This window comes from Octopus bimaculoides, chromosome 2, assembly GCF_001194135.2.
Source record: "Octopus bimaculoides isolate UCB-OBI-ISO-001 chromosome 2, ASM119413v2, whole genome shotgun sequence".
Classification (NCBI taxonomy): Eukaryota; Metazoa; Mollusca; class Cephalopoda; order Octopoda; family Octopodidae; genus Octopus; species Octopus bimaculoides.
The window spans coordinates 177911427-177927540 of record NC_068982.1 but is presented as its reverse complement, the minus strand read 5'-3'; the positions used below and the strand labels follow the sequence as shown (position 1 = coordinate 177927540).

General features: G+C 36.2%; 1 protein-coding gene across 1 annotated transcript in view; it reads left to right on the top strand.

Annotated features, from left to right (window-relative positions):
* Positions 1–1200: 1200 nt before the first annotated feature.
* The window catches only part of LOC106878695 (coiled-coil domain-containing protein 174), a 21717-nt gene continuing 6803 nt past the window's right edge, over positions 1201–16114 (top strand). Inside the window, exons 1-8 of the mRNA XM_014927985.2 lie at positions 1201–1261; positions 4594–4698; positions 7419–7516; positions 9779–9840; positions 10688–10826; positions 11853–11954; positions 12782–12954; positions 14974–15068. Of these exons, the coding sequence (XP_014783471.1) occupies positions 1238–1261; positions 4594–4698; positions 7419–7516; positions 9779–9840; positions 10688–10826; positions 11853–11954; positions 12782–12954; positions 14974–15068 (798 nt within the window). The 5' untranslated portion in view covers positions 1201–1237. The remainder of the gene's footprint in view (positions 1262–4593; positions 4699–7418; positions 7517–9778; positions 9841–10687; positions 10827–11852; positions 11955–12781; positions 12955–14973; positions 15069–16114) is intronic.

The window sequence follows — 16114 nt, the reverse complement described above, 5'->3', positions numbered from 1 at the left end:
CCTAGGGGCTCATGGAAAAAAAGAACACGGTATGAAGTTAACGAAATTTGACTAAATCTAAAAACTCAACATAAAATATTCTTCTTCACGATCTGCTAAAGTGGCTCTCTTCCTGATATATTTATTCACCCACCAAGGAGTTAAAGAAAAGAAATTGAAATTAGCCATTACTCATTTTGCCCCATTCTAGACATCATCTTTTGGAATTTGAAAATTATTTAATTAGACATTTGTGTGGGGAAAATTGATAGAACTTTGATTGTTAAAAATCAAAAGATATCCGGATATTTTATTAGTAACCTCAATTACAATCGGGTCAAAATTGAGGAAAAATTTCTTTAGAAAGAAGTACCTGTTTCAAATGCTTATTTTGAACAACTATGCTGACCAAATTTTTACTCCCAAAGATAAAGCAATAGTATAAATTAATGATGCAATACTTGCAATGTAATGGTTTGAAATAAGTAGGGCGAAAATAAAATGAAATCAGAAATTGCACTGCTATGTTGAACAGCAAATCATTAAAATTGTATTGTCAGATTTCCATGTTACAAACTTTTAGTACAAAGTATTATACATAATCATGACATGTGTATTATAGTTATAAAGGTTTAAATAAGACCCGTGTCTGGTTTAGAGAATGCTGTGACAGAGAAATTTTTAAATGTTTTTTTTTTTTTAGAAGGTGTCGTTTCACTATTTTAAGAAAGTGCAACTACAGTATCTATAACCATAACAAGTGGCTAAACAAAATTTGGTTGAATGTGTTTAGTTGGGAAAACTCGATCAGAAGAACAGTGATATATTGAAATTATTATATCTAATAAAATCAAATATTGTAATGTGACAGAGATTGTGAGTAACTGAGTCCTGTATATACCATCAATTAAAACACTTAAATTTCATTGCTAAAACAGCTGGGAAAGACAATATAAAAGTGCAATATACAATCTCCTCCACATCGAATTCAGTTTGAAACAATTATACAGAAATCAATTCGCACCAAAGACGTAAACATACAATTCGTTGTTAAACTTAATATACTAAAATAGTTAACCTTAATAAAATGAGACTACTAAGAGAGAGCTATATGTATACTTAATTTATTATTATTTATTGATAAAGTAAGAGTTTATCATTTTATAAAAATACTCGCAATATAAATATAAACAAAGTTTTACGACTACGAATTTACTGATGGCATCTGCAAAGTCGGTGTTTCTGTGTAGAAAGTAAAATGTCCAACGTTAGTTCAGCTGGGGTATGTAATGGAATATTTCACTATATATTGCACATGAAATGTTTATGACATTAGAGTTTAATATATATACATATATATATTTTGTTTTTTTTTCAATTTTACCTCGTGTATATTTTCATAATTGTATAAAAAGAAAAATAAGTGAACAATGAGGGCTAAGGTTACACAATAAAACTAATATAATAGTAACCAGTAGGGGAAAACAATTCTAAAGGAATACAGCTTTTAGGAAGAAGGAATGGATAAATGCAGAGTATAAGAAAGGATGATAAACTAGCAGTTCGGGGAGGGTGCAGATGTTAAGAAGTTTGCTTTACAATGACATGCTTTTAGGTTCAATCTCGCTACACAGCACCTTCAGCAAGTGTCTTCTATTATAACTTCGAGTGAACAGAAGCCTTGAAAACTGAAGTTGATAGACATAATCTTTTACTCAGTTAAACGCCACCATCTGGTACCTCCCGAAAGACTCGGAAAGTATTAAACAAAAAAAAAAAGACTATAAATACTGCTCGTTCCTCCTTTGACGAAATCATGAGAGAGAAAAAAAAGTTTCAATAGGCATTGGCATGGCAGTGTGGTTTGCGATCAGGCGGTTTCGGGTTCAGTTTCACTGCACGGCACCTTGGGCAAGTAACCCAGGTCGACCAATGCCTTATGAGTGAATTATTTTGTAGGCAGAAACTGTGTGGAAGCCCGTTGCGTGTGTGCGAGTATATATATATATATATACACACACACACACGTGTGTTTTTGTTTGACAACCAATGTTGATATGTTTACGTCCCGAGCTAAACGGTTCAACAAAAGATATCAATAGAATAAATACCAGATTTTAAAAATTAATACAGGAGTCGATTTGTTTGACTGTACCCTTCAATGTGGTGCCTCAGCATGGCTAAAGTCCAATGGCAGAAACAAGTAAAACATAAAAGATGTATCTGCTAAAGTTATAAGAATGAATGTTTTTTTGTGTAGCCCCATGTCAGTAGACCTACGACCTAAAGTATTCCAACTATAATCTTGCCTTGTTCAGTCATCTCTGACAACATTATGTAATATATCTTTTTTGAGACTGTAGAATACCATTTCTAGCTAGTAGGATAACTACATAGAGTCTCCTATATTTGCTCAAGGAATAAACGTTTGTCTCAGTTAGATGAATTTTTAAAATCTAGTCCATTGTCTCAAATGTGAATAGATTTGTCTGGAGAAAGGGTTGTGCCTATGACTTTTGCAGGTTCTCTAAGACACATTTCTGACTTCTATAGGATCAGCAACTCTACAGGACAGGTATTTTTTGGCTCTCAAAAGGAGACCCATCTTTTGTGATATTTTTGTTTGGATTATTCAGTTGGAGGAGGGAGATGTGGCAGCAGCTATGTTCCTTGCAGGCTTTCCCAAACATGTGAACTCAATGATCAATTTGAACTTGTGCAGGCTGGTGCTTGTAGAAAAAATGTGACAAGTAGGATAGCCTACAAGAAACAGCAGCTAAATTTACTTTAAATTACACCCTACTGTCTTTAACCCGAAGCCCTCCGCCCGCCAAAAGACATTAAATAAAATATTTGCATCAATGTGTCTCACTTTAGTCATTACTCTCTCTCCCAGTACCAGTGGCAGCTCGTAGATAAAATTATTGGCAGTGCTGCTTCAGAAAATTTTTAGTTTTAATATTGTGTAAAAGGAAACAAACATATAAAAAAAAATATTTATACATAAACTTGATCGGTTCACATTTTAGCCACTGCTGAGTAGTGTGTTTAATTTGTTCACTGAACACCACTATAAATTCCCCTTTGTTTTCCAAAAATACCCCCTAAATCACAAAATAAGTGGGGAAAATCTGCCCTATTTTTCAAATCATGGCAGCAACACTAGCTGGAAGCAGGATAATAATCTGATTCTACACTTTATCATATTCAAGAATATAAACACGTTTTTAAACACAACACACATGGAATCAAAAAGAAACACTACCTTTCATCAGTGTCAGCACTACATGAACCACAGTGCACTCTCTCTCTAGCATGCAACTTTCTGTCTCAGACATGTGAGCATGTGCACAACAGCCAAATACTGCATCGCTGGAACTGTGAAGCGCACAGTTCTATCCAAGAATTTTTGCATTTTTTTCATAAACTAGGGGATAGCTACTGACATTAAAATTAAGGATTATATAATGTACAAGTATAAAGAAAGAATTAAAGAGAAAAGGACTCATTATATTGAATGTTATCAATAATATCAAGTAGAAATAGGAGGTGCTGCAGTTCTGCAGTGCCTATACACAAGCTGCCACTATCCAGTACTCCCTCTTCTGTCACCCATTTTCTATCACACCTACCATACCATTCACACTGTTGTTGCTATTAAATCACCTTACCAACAAGCTTCACATAGCTGTCTATCACTCCCTCTCTTCTCATTACTTTCCTCTCTTTTCTACATGCCATTGGGAAGACTGTCTTACTTTGCTTGGGAAAAGGTGAGAATTGGTAACAGGAAGAGCATCCGGCTGAAGAGAAATTGCTTCACTGAATTTCGTTTGACTTATGCAAGTGGAAAAGTGGACATTAAAACAGTGATAATGATGCTTGTGGTGATAATTTTCTTTTGGAATTGCATTATAATTTTAAGCAAAAGAAACATTATTTATTCCAATTTGCTTCTCTGAAAAATAAGATTCTCTTCTTCATCATCATCATCATTTAACGTCTACTTTCCATGCTGGCATTGGTTGGGCAGTTCGACTGAGGACTGGCAAGTTGGGAGGCTGCATCAGGCACCAATCTGATTTGGCAAGATTTCTACAGCTCATTGCCCTTCCTAATGCCAACCACTCTGAGAGTGTAGTGGGTGCTTTTTATGTGCAACCAGCACAGGAGCTAGTCAGATGGCACTGGCATCAGTTATGCTTGAATGGTGCTTTTTATGTGTTACCAGCACGGGTGCCAGTCAGGTGACACTGGGATCAGTCACGCTCAGATGTTGCTTTTTATGTGCCACTGGCATGGGTGCCAGTCAGGTGGCATTGACATCAGCCATGCCTGAATGGTGCCTTTTACATGCCACTGGGATGGGTGGCACCGGCATTGGCCATGACTATGATTTCACTCATGTGAAAATTGTTTTGGGCTTTTATACTTACTGAATTTTGCATGTTTCTAATCTGATAAATAAATTTACTGTAAGAGTAAATTTTATAAATAATTTACTTTTAATAATATGTTTTTATTTACTTTATTTTCAGGATATTTTGTTACATATTGACTGTTAATAGTTTTTTCATTTAATAATTCCTACTTTTGGTGTAATATTTTTCATAGTTGATTGAACTGAAAGCAGAACTTTTTAGGAAACAAGAAGAGTTCAAGAAAGAAAAACTTAAATGTGCGTCAACTAATTACATTAAAGGGAAAACAACTGCAAAAGTAAGTACAACTGTGTTTCCTGCAAAATTTTGTGAGAAATTAAGGGTTGGTTGCACTTAAAAAGGGGAATAAAAAATGGTCAGTATTTAGTTGGAGACATCAAAAGTTTGTATTTTTGTGGTTAGTGATGGTGCCACATGAAAAAGCACTTGGAACACTCTGTAATGTAGTTGGCATTAGGAAGGGTATCCAGCCATAGAAACCATGCCAAAGCAGTAAGTAGAGCTTGGTGCAATCCTCTGCTTGTCAGCTCCTGTCAAATCATCCAGCCCATGCTACCATGAAAGTCAGACATTAAATGATGATGATGATGATGGTGCAGGGATTACTATAAGAAAGATTAGTAAGGCAATATAATAGGCATAAGAGTGGGTAAAACTATAGATATATTTGGAATTGATGCAACAATGAAATTTTACAGATGATATACATAACCAGGTGGTGCACGAAAGTTTTATTGCTAATGACTAGTATACAAGATCAAGCTTGTAATAAAGTCAAACAGATACAGTTGGTGGAACAAGTCTTGCATGCAGTTAAAATCAACACGAAATGAGTACAAGGTCAGTTAACTTGTATAAAATGCTGAAGCAACTGCAAAAATCACATATCAACTTGAATTCCATGCTCTGTAGTCTATTGGTGGTGGTGAGGTACTGACTAAGAGTTGCTGAATTGTTTGTAAGAAAAGCTTGGGCTGTGTATAAAATTTTTGTGAACAAAATTGAGGTTGGTAGTGCATTTAGTACACTGATGGATTCTGTCTTCAGCCTGCTTCTCCACATTAAAAATTCTTTATATAGTAGATACAGAGTTGAAGATTTCAACATCTTTTGGAATATTTATATACTTATTTCTTGGCTCACAAATAATTTGTCAAATATCTTCAGAAAAAAATTTCAAATCTGGAAGTATGTTCAGAATCCAAATGCATAAAAGTTAATATGGCAGAGACCAAGAGAGGGATAAAGGATACAAAATATGTCATAATAATATCTCTTGAAGTTTGTCAGGAACCAAGACTTAGATGATTTTTAATTAATCAAAAGAAAGGAACCGTGCTCATAACCATGACTGTTTGTTGTAAGGGTTTGGATAATGGTAAGAACAATGGGAGTAGAGCTAACTGAGGTGGCAGGAGAGAAAAGTTCATTGCAGTAGAAGAGGTAGGGTGAACAAACAATATGGGAGCTAGTGGTTGTAGTACATTGGTAAGTCTTTTTGACAATCCTCCTATGAATGCTATTCATTTGGATGCAGTATAAAATAATTGTATGTGCTTAGCAGCCTGCACTGTCCTAGATATATATGCAGTACTCTATTGACAATTGCATCAGAAGTAGTTATTGTTGAAATTTTTGGGGAAACCTAGTTAAAGGAATGAAGTGTTATCTATGTTACTGATATGTAGTTGTCATGGTGGATCATCAGGAGTTGTGGGGAATTTGTAGTCACCTAGTTGTGTAGAGAAGTGTATAGTATTGCAAGGTTGTTTCTTTGGTATGTCTAGAAATTATGTTTTGCTGCTGTCCAGGAAGATTAGGTTATATTTCTTCACTGAAAAATATTCATGGTCTTTGATCATGGAAACAGAGTATGTCTGTCATGAAGTATCTAGACCGAATGTTGATGATGCTTGTGTGAAAAACATTAAGGAGATATTAAGGGTGGCATTATTTGGATAAGAGAATGTGTGTGTGGAGGTGGAGTAGAAGCAAAGATTGCATCCCAAAATTGGCCCTCGTCTTTAGTATTAAAAAAAAATGCTTCAAGCTCAAGTTAGACCCACAATAGAATAATACTCCCATACCAGGACAATGCTATTGCTAAGCCTACTAGCATCTTAGGCTGCATTCAAAAAGGGCCACCTGACTGATTGGTATGGTGTTAAATACCAACATCCTTCAACCTTTGGTCCACAAACTTATTGTCTCTTCACCCTGCTTTACCTACTGCTAGTACAGTGGCTATGGTCTCATACCAGTTCCACCCTGGACCACTTGACTCATCTCTCCTCCTCTTATCATCCATATTTTAATATCCCTCCTCTGGTACCATAGTAACCACCATGCTGAATCTTTCTTCTCTCCATATTTTTCCTCCATACGTTGACTAGCAGTTGCTTAAGAATAACATCAATCTCATCAATATTAGAGATGCTGCAAGAGCCTATGGAGTGAGGAGCTCCCTATTTCCAAACTAAACTAAACCAAACCATAAAAAAAATAAAATAGAAGTGCCAGCAGGTAATAGCATTGTAGGATACATAATGGAATCTTGGAGTGCAGCACAATTCATAAGCAAAGAAACTTCATTAGCATGTTCTGGAATGGTGTAGGCTATTAATTCTTTAGCATTCAGTTTACCTTGTCAAATAATTTAATACCTATTCTCATTGTTTTGAATTAATCATGTGTTATCTCATAGTTTTGAGATTTTGATGATGAGACTGTTTATTTTTAGAATGATATTGTAAGGTTGGTGTGAGAGACTGAACCTGGCCAGTTCGAACATAAAACAGGTAGAATATTTGGGCTGGATATGGCCTGTTTAAATACTAAAAGGATTAATGTGCAGAAGGAAGAGCAAAGTATCACTGCAGTGGAAACTAGGAGATAAAATCCCCTGTAGATACAGCTCTATGGAAACTGTTATTATTAAATTTACATTATCCGATTCACATCATTATACTTAATTTATCAGTAATTTTCATACTTCAGAAAACAACAATATTGAGAAAAAATAGTGGAGTTGATGAACGAGCTAAAAAGGATTATGTTGCCAAGAAAGAAGAAGAGGACTCATTAGAAAAATCTCGGTGAGGATTTTCTCAGTTTTCATACATCTTTTATCAAGATTTTAAAAAGTAGCTTGGTTCTTAATTCTTCTGATTTTGATATTTTGCAGATATATATAATATAATTTAAGGGTGCTAGTATGGCTATGGGGCAAGAAGTTTGCTTCCCTACCACACTCTGGGTTCATTCCCACTATGCGTTAACTTGGGCAAGTGTCTTCTTCTATAACCCTGGGTTGAGCAAAGCTTTGTGAGACAGAAACTGAAAGAAGTCTGTTGTAATCATCATCATCATCATCATCATCATCATCATCATCATTTAACGTCCGCTTTCCATGCTGGCATGGGTTGGACGATTTGACTGAGGACTGGCGAATCAGATGGCTGCACCAGGTTCAAATCTGATCTGGCAGAGTTTCTACAGCTGGATGCCCTTCCTAATGCCAACTACTCCAAGAGTGTAGTGGGTGCTTTAATGTGCCACCGATACGAGGGCCAGTCAGGCAGTACTGGCAACGGCCATGCTCAAATGGTGTTTTTTACGTGCCACCTGCACAGGAGCCAGTCCAGCAGCACTGGAAACGACCTTGCTCGAATATTTTTTCATGTGCCAGTAAGGCAATATTAGTAACAATCACGCTTGAATGCTGCTTTTTACGTACCACCGGCATGGAAGCCAGTCAGCTGCTCTGGCAACGATCACGCTCTTAGTGCTCCACTAGCATGGATACCAGTCATCGAATTTGATTTCGATTTCACTTGCCTCAACAGGTCTTTGCAAGCAGGGTTTAGTGTCCAATGAAAGAAAGGTACGCATAAGTGGGCTGGTTACACCCTGACATAGGCCACGAGTTATAGTCTGACTTGGCTTGCCGGGTCTTCTCAAGCACAGCATATTTCCAAAGGTCTCAGACATTAGTCATTGCCTTGGTGAGGTCTAATGTTCGAAGCTCATGCTTCACCACCTCATCCAAGGTCTTCCTGGGTCTACCTCTTCCACAGGGTGTGGCATTTTTTCACACAGCTGTCCTCATCCATTCTCGCCACACGACCAGACCAGCGCAGTTGTCTCTCTTGCATACTACATCTGATGCTTCTTAGGTCCAACTTTTCTCTCAAGGTACTTACACTCTGTCGAGTATGCATACTGACATTACACATCCAGCAAAGCATACTGGCTTCATTCCTTGCACGTCCTCAACAGTCACAGCCCATGTTTCACTGCCATGTAGCATGGCTGTTCATACACATGTGTCATACAGTCTACCTTTTACTCTGAGCAAGAAGCCCTTTGTCACCAGCAGAAGTAAGAGCTCTCTGAACTTTGCCTAGGCTAATTATTGTCATAATTTAATGTTCATGTTTCATGCTGGAATGAGTTGGATGGTTTGACAGGATCTGATGTGCCCAAGAACTGCATTGAACTCAAATCTGCTTTGGCATAGTTTTTATGGCTGAATGCCCATCCTGATGCCAACCACTTTACAGTGAGGAATAGGTGCTTTTTTTAATGTCATCTGCACTGTTGAGGTCACCATGCAGTTCACAGGTCTATAAGCCCTTGGGGAGGTGTGTGTGTGTGGGGGGTCAGTTTCATGGTAGCATATAAGGGGATTACTACGAGGGGGATATGTACGTGTGTGCGTGTTATTGTTTCCTTGCCTGACATTGCATGATAGTTGTAAATGAGTGTCAATGTCATGGTAGTGGCGTCCTTCGTTTCTGATTTTTTGTGAAACATGTCTGGTCATGGGGAAATATTACCTTACTTGGAAGCATATGAGGATTGGCAACAAGAAGGGCATCTGGTCATTGAAAGTTCACCTCAACAAATCCCATCTTATCCATGCAAGCATGGAAAAATAAACGTTAAAATGATGATGGTGATGATGTTCTCATTATTATGTAAAATATTCTATAATCTGCTTAAATAGTATAGTTAATGTAGTTAATGAAATGTGAGTTTACTATACTATACTAAACTTAATTCTACACAACAATTTATAAACTTACTACAATAGATAGAGAATATAATTTAGGATTTTCTTTTATGAATTTAAAGAAATAAAATAAAAGTGAAAAAAAAATAATGTTATGAATTGGTTAGAAAAAGACCATGAGCATTAATAGTCAAGAAATTACAAAATAAATTAGTATTAATTTTACTTTGTATCAAGATGATGATATTTCTTGTTAAGAAGGCTTCAGGTATGTTTAAAAGTGATTGGTGGTTGTTATTTGCATTTTTCTTTATGTACAATGAAAAAAATATTTCTTTTCCAGAAAAGTTCTTGAATTAAAAAGCCAACTCTATGAGAAAATAACTAACGATCAAAATATACCTGGTAAGTATATATTGTTTGTTTGTAAAGTGAATTGTTTTTTAATCCATCATATTGATTGATTAATTAAAGTTTCAGTTTTTGTTTTGCATTATTCAGTTTTCTCCAACAATTGGCTACCAGTTGTACAGTTTCTGTGAAGATGCATGGTCTGTTACTTAGGGTGTTACACACACCATCATAAGATTGTGGTTTTGATTTAAGGACTTGGTGGCATGTTGTGTTCTTGAGCAAAATGTTTCATTTCACATTGCTTCAGTCTAACCAGCAGTGAGTAACCTGCAATGGACTGGTGCCCAGTTCACAGGAATGTTGTGATCTCAGTTACTTATACACCATGGAAACTGGATAACCACCCCTATAAGTTCTAGGACTCAGTACTGTAGTTATGTTACTTTTTATGATTTCTAGAGATCATAACATCATGGTTGTAAATCCAGCCTTATAATGTAAATGAAAGAGATTTCAATAATGTTCTCGAATTAGATTAATCAAATATATATACATATTTGTCTATTAGAAAGAAATTATTATTATAATGTTTGTTTTTTCTATATACTGGTGATTAACAACTAACACATACTATCTTTTCTCTGTTTATTTCCTAAATTGATGATGATGTTTTTTTTTTTATAAAGTGGAGGAGTTACATCTGTAACTCTGTATTTCATAGAGAAGTGTACGTTCCTTAAAGCTAAAACATAATAATAATGAAGATAACCAGAATTTTAACTTGTAATTATTAGTTCCATAGCTTATCTTCTGAATCACTGCATTAAACTTTACTAAACACATGACTTATATTTATAGTTTCATTAGCTATTAATTATATTATTTTGTTTGATATTAGATGAAGATGGAAGCCAAATTTTCCTTGTTGATTTTCAAAAGAAAGCCATTGATAAAATCTCTAGTGAAAAACATAAGGTTTCATCAGAGGAAACAGAACAAGAGTTTGATAGTTCGACTGATGATCCTGAAGAACAATGGTAAACATTTGTCACTTGTTTTACATTTCTCATTTATAAATTTTGTTTTCCAATGTTTTTACATTTGTTTTTCTTTGCTGCCATTGTGTGTGATGGTGCTATCATCACCATTGTCATCATTATTGTTTTAATGCCCAGCTTTTTCATGATAGCATGGGTTGGTTGAAATTTACTCAGGCAATTTTTCAACAGCCAGGCGTTTTTCCTGTTACCAACTTTCACTTAGGTACTATTTGCTCCTGATCTTTCAAACAACAAACAGCTAAATGGCCACACACAATTTTATGGCAGATGTAAACAATAAGACCACATGTACATTGACATTGGTTTTGCAGTGTGTAAAAGATATGAAGACAATCAGAAGGTACAGACAGACAGACACACTCCTGCCCTCCGATAACTTATGACTACAAATTTCACTTGCAAGGCATTGGTCAACTCAAGACTATATCAGAAGACACCTACCCATAGTGTCATGCTGTAGGAATGAACTTCAAATCTCATGTTTGCATTGAAAACTTCTTAGCAATGCAATGATGCCTACAACTGTACCTTTCTATAAATATAAATATGTACAAAATTTATTGAAGTAATACTTGTAACACCTAATTTTTAACTGTGGTAGAAGAAAACACTAATGGACTCATCTATCAATTCTGATTGATGACTGTTCTAGTTGTTAAGTCTTTCAACTCAGTTAAGTCTATCAACTCAGCAGGTGGCTGAGTGTTCTATGGACACACGGAATCAAGTCCATCTACTTAATTTCCTTCATATATACCTTGGATTAATTTGAGGCTGTGTTAGATTACCCTTGCTTATGGTATTACTTAGTGATCAAATCTGGGACTGTGATTACAAAATGATCTTTTTAACGAATCAGCCATGCATTCATGTAGCCATATTTATACCCCGTCATCTACCCATCTTCTATCTCTCCTTTCTATGTGTTTCTTTTGCCTTTTTTTCTGGTGTAAAATGGAATTGAATTTGCATATTAATAAATATTACCATTGTATTTTATAGGATTGAGTATACAGATAGTTTGGGAAGAACTCGGACTTGTTTGAAGAAAGATTTAACATTTATGCAGGACAGAGATAAAGAATTAGGCTTGCTTCCTACCAAGTAAATTACTTTTGTTCTTTTTTTCAATTAGATAAATTAAAGTTGAAGATTCGATAACACTTTTCTCTGTCTATAAATGTTAATAAAAATTGATGTTACGTTGCTTTCAAATTCTGGCACAAGGCCAGCAATTTCGGGGGAGGGGTTAAGCTGATTATATCGCCCCCAGTGCTGGTGGCACATAAACACACCCCAGTGTCATGCAAATAGTACCTGTGCTGGTGGCACGTAAAAGCCCCCCATTACACTCTCGGAGTAGTTGGCACTAGGAAGGGCATACAGCCATAGAAAACTATGCCAAATCAGACTGGAGTCTGGTGCAGCCTTCCAGTGTGCCAGCCCAGTCAAACTGTCCAACCCATGCCAGCATGGACAATGGATGTTAAATGATGGTGATGTTTTCCATGCCTGCTTAAGTCAGATGGAATTCATTGAAACAGCTTTTTAGAGGTCAGATGCTCTTCTCACAAACCTTCACTTGTTTCTAAGCAAGCTAATATTTACCCATGTCTAGATCGGTCTTCATGGAAGATTGGAAATAATAGTTTACCATTATCATGTAATGTGAAGACAAAGCAATATAAACACACACACACACACACTGTGGGCTTCTTTCATTTTCTATTTACCAAAGTGCACTCAAGGCTTTGATCAGGACCTGGGTCTATAGTAGACAACACTTGCCCAAGGTAGCACACAGTGGAACTAAACCTGGTTGGAAAGCAAACTTCTTAACAACACCTGTATTTTTTTATGCATTTTTCTCGTTTTTTTTTGTTCTTTTTATCCCAATTTTACTTAAAACAGTTGATTTATTGTTGTTACAGTAAAAATTCTGAAGAAATTCAAAGTAAATCGAATAGTGAATCAGATAAATCTGAAATACTTGATCCACAAGAAAGGTATCGACAAATGCTACATGAAAAATGGGATGCTGAAGAAAGAAAGGCTGTTGAAGGACCAATTGGTCCAATCCATTATGAAAACGTCAGATTTGATGGTAACAAATACATTTCTTTGTTTTTCATGCAGCTTTTTATAAATAGTTTAACTCTCTTTGTAGATTAGTCAGAGAAGGACAAGCAGGGTGGTCCCCAGGGTTGGTGAAGGAAAGAAAGAAAGAAACTTTGACTTACAGATTACTCTAGTAGGAAGCAATATGAGGAGGTTTTGAAAGCTTGCAACAGATTGGACTACACCCAGTGATTAGTGAATTAAACTGGGCAACAGATTAAGTCTACGACCTAAAAGCAAACACATAAGTACAGGTGTGGCTGTGTGGTTAAGAAGGCCACTTCCCAACCACATAGTTTTGGGTTCAGTCCCACTGCATGGCACCTTGGGCAAGTGTCTTCTACTGTGTGGCCTTGGACCAACCAGAGCCTTATAAGTGGATTCGGTAGATAGTTCTGTCGTGTATATATGTAAGTGAAAGTGCTTGTAGTTCCTTTTATAGATAGGAGTTCATTCATTCAACAAGCTTCCATACTGTTTCCGTCTGGCTTGGTTCAATCTGAAGCTAATGTAGAAGCCACTTGCACAGGGTGGGATTGAACCTAAAAACCACATGATTTAAAGTGAACTTTTAACCATATAGTCATACTTGTAGCTGTAGTCATTCTTCAATTGTAACTCAGTAAACAAATACATCTTGGCATTGTACATAGCATCATCAGCATCCGTTTTACTTCTGGTTTTACATGCTGGCATAGGTTGGATGGAATTTGGATGCCCTTCTTGATGCAGCCTTTTTGATATAGAATATTTATTCTCACAATAAAATTAATTCAACATATTGCAATTGAATTTTGTTGCTTAAGTGATGCATTCATTTTCTTTACATCAAGTGCATTTTTTTACTTCCAAAGCTACATCTCCAGTTGAATTGGGTGACATAGTTTTTCACTCAGCACTTGGCATCTATGAGAAGTGCTTTTATGCTCTATGTGCACACATTCCTGTTCTTGATAGTATATAAGAAGCGGGGTATTTGTGTGAGTAAATGCAGCTGAAATATGTGATGTTATAAGGGCCTCATCTTCATAATCAATGTTTGTAGTTGTGTGCATTATATTTTGAATACAAAAAAAATGTCCTTGCTCGTCTCATATCCCTCTTTTTATACTCTTTGCTATTTAGTAAAGACATTCGAGTGAGATCATTGCCAGTGCCACTGGACTGGCTCCTGTGCAGGTGGCACGTAAAATACACCATTTTGAGCGTGGCCGATGCCAGCACCGCCTGACTGGCCTTCATGCCGGTGGCACGTAAAAGCACCCACTACACTCTCGGAGTAGTTGGCGTTAGGAAGGGCATCCAGCTGTAGAAACTCTGCCAAATCAGATTGGAGCCTGGTGTAGCCTTCTGGTTCACCAGTCCTCAGTCAAATCGTCCAACCCATGCTAGCATGGAAAGCGGACGTTAAACGATGATGATGATGATGATGTAAATCTGTTGTCTTTATATCTGACTTCTAAATGTAGTTTCCACTTCCATGTCTATTTTTTTTCTGTATTATTGATTTATTATACTTTGATGAAGTACCTATTTCTAGTCATTTAACAGCTACTAAGATAAGAATTTTTAAGTGTATACTGTATACATCCTAGTATTGAGAAGAGAAATACCATATCCTTGTATGTCGTAAGAAGCTGCTGAAAAAGTTGGTGTCAAGAAGAGTATTATCATCATCATCCTTTAATGTCCATTTCCCATGCTGGCATGGGTTGGATGGTTTGACCAGGGCTGGCAAGCTGCACCAGGTTCCAGTCTGATTTGGCTAATTCAGAGTCTCATCTAATCTATGCAGCTTGAAAAAGTGGATATAAAAATGATGATGGTGGTGATGATGATGATGATGATGACGATGATGTAGTAACTGTACTAGTTATTCCTGATTCTATACCAAATCCTAAATAATGCAAAACTTGACTTTTTTAAAATGCTTGTTTTACTTTAAAATGTCAAATATTTTAATTTTCTTTCCCTAAAAATTATTTTGATGATTTTTTCTTGTCAGAGGTTCGAACGCATGGTGTTGGTTATTTCCGTTTCTCTAAAGAAGAAATGGAAAGAAAAGAACAAATGAATTTACTTAACACATTGCGAGACCAGGTAAATATATTACTATCCACCAGTCATTTTCCCTTAGTTTTATCCTTATAATCTGAACTCTCTTTGTAATTTTTTCACCCAAACACACTTACCCCTCTCTTCCTCTGTAGTGAATTGGTATGAAAAGGATGGTCTTAATTTTGTATCTTGTTGGCAACAATGTATAGAAGTAACTGTGTTCTGAGGGTAGTAGTGGATGTAAAAAGAGCTGCTCATTGAGGACAGCATATTTTACAGGCATGGTATGTGCTTAAGCAGCTTGCTTCCCAACCAAGAATTCTGTCTCACTTAGGCAAGTGTCTTCTACTATATAAAACCCCAGGCCAACCAAAGCCTTCTGAATGGAAACTGAAAGAAGCCTATTATATATATATTTTAGAAATATTATATTTCTAATTTTGATGATCAGTGAATAAACTTCACTATGATTTACATAAGTTTGCGAAGGCGAAACAGGCTTCTCTATCCAGCTGGCAAGCTACTTCAGGTTGATGACGAGCAAAGACTCAGAAACATGTCCCTGAATGCTGGCTAGGCAGGGTGGGGGAGTTTGTCTCCCCCTCGCAAACTTAAGGACACAGTAATTGCGTCATGGCCGACAGGAAGCGGTCCAGCTTCCTAGGGCTAAACGGCAGTAGTGTGTTCCCTTATTGGGATTGTCACATTAAGTTGACAATATACTACAACTTTATATATATATATTAATTTATGTATATATTAATATTATCTCAGTTTAAAAAAAACCTTTGACAATGTAAATATGTTAATAGTTACCATGGGTAGCAAAAATTACACAAAAAACCAGGATATCACACCCGTTTTATAGGTAGAGATACCAAGTTGAAGTGATACATTTTGAGTAGATATGAATAATAACAATAAATGAACTTGGCCATGTCATGTTATAGCTTGTAAGTTACCTCACCATTTCGCATTTGTCTTGCTTTTATATGTTGGTTCCCTGACGATGAATATATGTGGAATTCCAGCAGCTCTTCTTTGGAGGAGAGCACACATATATTTTGAAACATGTGTAGGAATTGAAG